This window comes from Geospiza fortis, unplaced genomic scaffold, assembly GCF_000277835.1.
Source record: "Geospiza fortis unplaced genomic scaffold, GeoFor_1.0 scaffold1163, whole genome shotgun sequence".
NCBI classification, from domain to species: Eukaryota; Metazoa; Chordata; class Aves; order Passeriformes; family Thraupidae; genus Geospiza; species Geospiza fortis.
Genome location: NW_005054953.1, coordinates 9465 through 14389, shown reverse-complemented (window position 1 = coordinate 14389; position 4925 = coordinate 9465). Strand labels below are relative to the sequence as shown.

General features: G+C 52.2%; 1 protein-coding gene across 1 annotated transcript in view; it reads left to right on the top strand.

Moving 5' to 3' along the window:
* The window catches only part of LOC102037584 (heterogeneous nuclear ribonucleoprotein U-like protein 2), an 11205-nt gene that overhangs the window by 4282 nt on the left and 1998 nt on the right, over positions 1-4925 (top strand). The window contains 5 exon segments of the mRNA XM_031065652.1: positions 344-539; positions 1558-1788; positions 1820-1904; positions 3455-3705; positions 4365-4406. Of these exon segments, the coding sequence (XP_030921512.1) occupies positions 344-539; positions 1558-1788; positions 1820-1904; positions 3455-3705; positions 4365-4406 (805 nt within the window).

Here is a 4925-nt window from a genome sequence, read left to right as displayed (position 1 = left end):
CGGTGAGAATGGTGGGGTTGGGTTTGCTGGGAATCCGGGCAGGGATCCACCGGGAATCCAGGCAGGGATCCACCGGGAATCCGGGCAGGGATCCACCGGGAATCCGGGCAGGGATCCGCTGGGAATCCTGGTGTTCATCCCTCTGGATCCACTGGGAATGCCAGCCCTGTTCCACCCAGAATTCTGTGCCCCATTCCCCTGCCCCTTTGGGAATTCCGTGCCCCATTCCTCTCTCCCTTTCGGGAATTCCGTGTTCCGTCAGGAATTCCATCCCCCTTCGGGAATTCTGGTGCCCCTTTCTCCTGGATGCACTGGGAATCCTGGCTCTGTTCTCTCGGAATTCTGTGCCCCATTCCCCTCTGGAATTCCGTGTTCCCTGAGGAATTCTCTCCCTCCCTCCGTCCCTGCCACCCCAGGTGCTGCTGATGGTGGGGCTGCCGGGCTCCGGGAAGACGCTTTGGGCACAGAAACATTCGCAGGAGAACCGGGACAAGCGCTACAACATCCTGGGCACCGAGCGCGTCCTGCACCAGCTCAGGGTCAGCTGGGATGGGGGATCTGTGGGATGGACGGGATCGTGGGATTTGTGGGATCTGTGGGATGGATGGGATTGATTGAATAATGGGATGGGATCTTCCTCCTGCACCAGCTCAGGGTCTCAAGGAAAAACTGGGAATTTGGGGAAAGGATGGAATCCATGGGAAAACGAGATCCGTGGAGTCCATGGGATAATGAGATCCGTGGGATAACGGGGCCCAAGGATTGTGGGATAATTGGATTGTGGGATAATTGGATTGTGGGATAATTGGATTGTGGGATAATTGGATCGTGGGTTGGGATCTTTGTCCTGCACCAGCTCAGGGTGATGAAGGGAAAATGGGAATTTAGGGTGGGAATGGGGGTGGTGGGATGGACTGGGAATAATGGGATGGATAGGATGGACTGGGAATGATGGAAGGACGTGGATGGGAATTCTGGGAGGGGAATAATGGGATTGATAGGATGAGATAATGGGATGGCACGGATGGGAATTCTGGAGTGGGAATAACAGAAATAATGGGATTGATAGGATGGAATAATGGGATGGCACGGATGGGAATTCTGGAGTGGGAATAACAGAAATAATGGGATTGATAGGATGGAATAATGGGAATGGAATGGTGGGATGGACTGGGAATAACGGGATGGGATAATGGAAGGGCATGGATGGGGTGGGAATAATGGGATTGATAGGATGGGATAATGGGATTAATAGAATGAAAATAATGGGATTGATAGGATGAAAATAATGGGATTGATAGGATGGGATAATGGGATGGGAATTCTGGAATGGGATAGTCTGGGAATAACGGGATTGACAGGATGGGATAATGGGATTAATAGGATGAAAATACTGGGATTGATAGGACGGGATAACGGGAATTCCAGGCTGGGATTTCTGGGCTCTGTGGCCCAGCCAGCTCCAGGCTCCCCAGCCTGGCTCTCCCCCATCCCTCCCCGTGCCCGTGGCCGTTCCCAAATCCCCGAATCCCCGAATTCCCGCTCGTGGCCGTGCAGACGCGGGGGCCGGAGCCGGAGGAGGAGCTGGACGCCAAGAGCCGGGAGCTGCTGACCCAGCAGGCGGCGCAGTGCCTTAGCAAGCTGGTGCAGATCGCCCCCCGCGCCCGCCGCAACTTCATCCTCGACCAGGTACCCCCAGAGGAAATGCGTCCCGGGAAAGCGGGCTGGAAATCCAGGGAAAAGCTGCCCAGAGATCCAGGGAAACCAGGCTGGAAATCCAGGGAAAACCTGCTCAGAGATCCAGGGCAACTGGGCCCCCGAGCCGGGGGGGGAGCAGCGCCTGCAGCAGCGGCGCCTCAGCGAGGGCGACGACGTGCCCGAGTCCGTCATGCTGGAGATGAAAGGTGAGACCCACGGGAAACTGGGGGGAAAATGAGGGAAAATCCATGGGAAATGAGGGAAAAAACGGGGGGAAAATCCATGGGAAATGAGGGAAAAAATGGGGGGAAAATCCATGGGAAATGAGGGAAAAAATGGGGGGAAAATCCATGGGAAATGAGGGAAAAAACGGGGGGAAAATCCATGGGAAATGAGGGAAAAAATGGGGGGAAAATCCATGGGAAATGAGGGAAAAAATAAGGGGAAAATCCATGGGAAATGAGGGAAAAAATAGGGGGAGAATCCATGGGAAATGAGGGAAAAACGGGGGGAAAATCCATGGGAAATGAGGGGGAAAATGGGGGGAAAATCCATGGGAAATGAGGGAAAAAATGGGGGGAAAATCCATGGGAAATGAGGGAAAAAATGGGGGGAAAATCCATGGGAAATGAGGGAAAAAATGGGGGGAAAATCCATGGGAAATGAGGGAAAAAATGGGGGGAAAATCCATGGGAAATGAGGGAAAAAACTGGGGGAAAATCCATGGGAAATGAGGGAAAAAACTGGGGGAAAATCCATGGGAAATGAGGGAAAAAACTGGGGGAAAATCCGTGGGAAATGAGGGAAAAAACGGGGGGAAAATCCATGGGAAATGAGGGAAAAAACTGGGGGAAAATCCATGGGAAATGAGGGAAAAAATAAGGGGAAAATCCATGGGAAATGAGGGAAAAAATAGGGGGAGAATCCATGGGAAATGAGGGAAAAACGGGGGGAAAATCCATGGGAAATGAGGGGGAAAATAGGGGGAAAATCCATGGGAAATGAGGGAAAAAATAGGGGGAGAATCCATGGGAAATGAGGGAAAAACGGGGGGAAAATCCATGGGAAATGAGGGGGAAAATGGGGGGAAAATCCATGGGAAATGAGGGAAAAAATAAGGGGAAAATCCATGGGAAATGAGGGAAAAATGGGGGGAAAATCCATGGGAAATGAGGGAAAAAACGGTGGGAAAATCCATGGGAAATGAGGGAAAAAATAGGGGGAAAATCCCTTGGGAAAGAGCGGAAAAATGGGGGAAGAATATGTGGGAAATGAGGGGGAAAATCCGTGGGAAATGAAGAGGGAAATTGCATGGAAAATGAAAGAATGTACAGGAAAAAAAGAGGGAAAATCTGTGAGAAATGGGGGGAAGATCTGTGCAAAATGAGGAAAAAATCTATGGGAAATGAGGGGAAAGATCCATGGGGAACGAGGGGGAAATGGGGAGAAAATCCGTGGAAAATGAGAGGGAAAATGGGGGGAATCGGTGGGAAATGAGGGGGAAAAATCCCTAAAAAATGAGGGGAAAATCTGTTGAAAACGAGGGGGGAAATCCTTGGAAAATCAGGTGGAAAAAGAGAAAAAATGGGGAAAAAAATCCCTGGGAAATGAGTGGGAAAACCACACGGAAAACGAGGGGAGAAAAGGGAATTCCCCCCCATTTCTCGCCGCTCCCAGCCCCGATTTTCCCGCCGTAAATTCCCCGTTTTCCCCCCGTTTCTGACCCAAACTTTGGGTTTTTTCCCCCGTTCCGCAGCCAACTACTCGATCCCCGAGAAGAGCGAGTACGTGGACGAGGTTCTGTTCGGGGAGCTGGGCCGGGACGAGGCGGCGCCGCTGGTGCTGCGCTGGAAGGAGGAGGCGCGGAAGCAGCTGCCGCCCTCGGAGAAACGCGGCAACCGCCGCAACAACCGCAACAAGCGCAACCGGCAGAACCGCAACCGCGGCCAGGGCTACGGTCAGGGGGCCAGAATGGGAAAAATCGGGGAAAAAATGGGAAAAATCGGGGTTAAAATGGGAAAAACCGGGGTTAAAATGGGATAAATGGGGAAAAAACGGGGTGAAAATGGGATCTGGGAACTGCTGAAAGGGAGCGCTGGGAACCGCTGCAACAAGCGCAACCGGCAGAACCGCAACTGCGGCCAGGGCTACGGTCAGGGGGCCAGAATGGGAAAAATCGGGGAAAAACTGCACAAAAATGGGAAAAATTGGGGTTAAAATGGGGAAAAAACAGGGTTAAAATGGGAAAAATGGGGAAAAAACGGGGTTAAAATGGGAACCACCGCAACAACTGCAACAAATGCAACCGGCAGAACCGCAACCGCGGCCAGGGCTACGGTGAGGGGGGAAATGGGGTGAAAAATGGGGGAAATGGGAAAAATCAGGGTTAAAATGGGATAAATGGGGAAAAACGGGGTGAGAATGGGGAAAAAATGGGGTTAAAATGGGGTCTGGAAACCGCCACAACAACTGCAACAAGCGCAACCGGCAGAACCGCAACCGCGGCCAGGGCTACGGTCAGGGGGCCAGAATGGGAAAAAATGGGAAAAACTGCACAAAAATGGGAAAACCCGGGGTTAAAATGGGATAAATGGGGAAAAAACGGGGTGAGAATGGGGAAAAAACGGGGTTAAAATGGGAACTGCTGGAACAAATGCAACCGGCAGAACCGCAACCGCGGCCAGGGCTACGGGCAAGGGGGAAATGGGGTGAAAAATGGGGGAAATGGGAAAAAAGGGATCTGGGGAGGGAATACTGGGGTATGGAGTGGGAATGGGATTGAGGGATGTGGGTGGAGATAGGGATGGGGTTTGGGCTGGATTTTGGGCTGGGTTTGAGGGGTTTTGGGCAGGATTGATGGGGTTTTAAAGGGCTGGATTTGGGATGGGTTTGGGATAAGTTTGGGCTGGATTTGGGATGGGTTTTGGGTGGGATTTTGGGCTGGGTTTGAGGGATTTTGGGGCAGGATCTGTGTGGGATTTGGGGATGGTTCCCATTCCTGTTCTGACCCGTTCCTGACCCGCTCCTGTCCCGTTCCTGTTCTTGTCCCATTCCTGTCCCAATTCTGTCCCATTCTTGTCCCATTCCCATTCCTGACCCGTTCCCGTTCCTGACCCGTTCCTGACCCACTCCTGTCCTGTTCCTGTTCCTGTCCCGTTCCTGTTCTTGTCTCATTCCTGTCCCAATTCTGTCCCATTCTTGTCCCATTCCCATTCCTGACCCGTTCC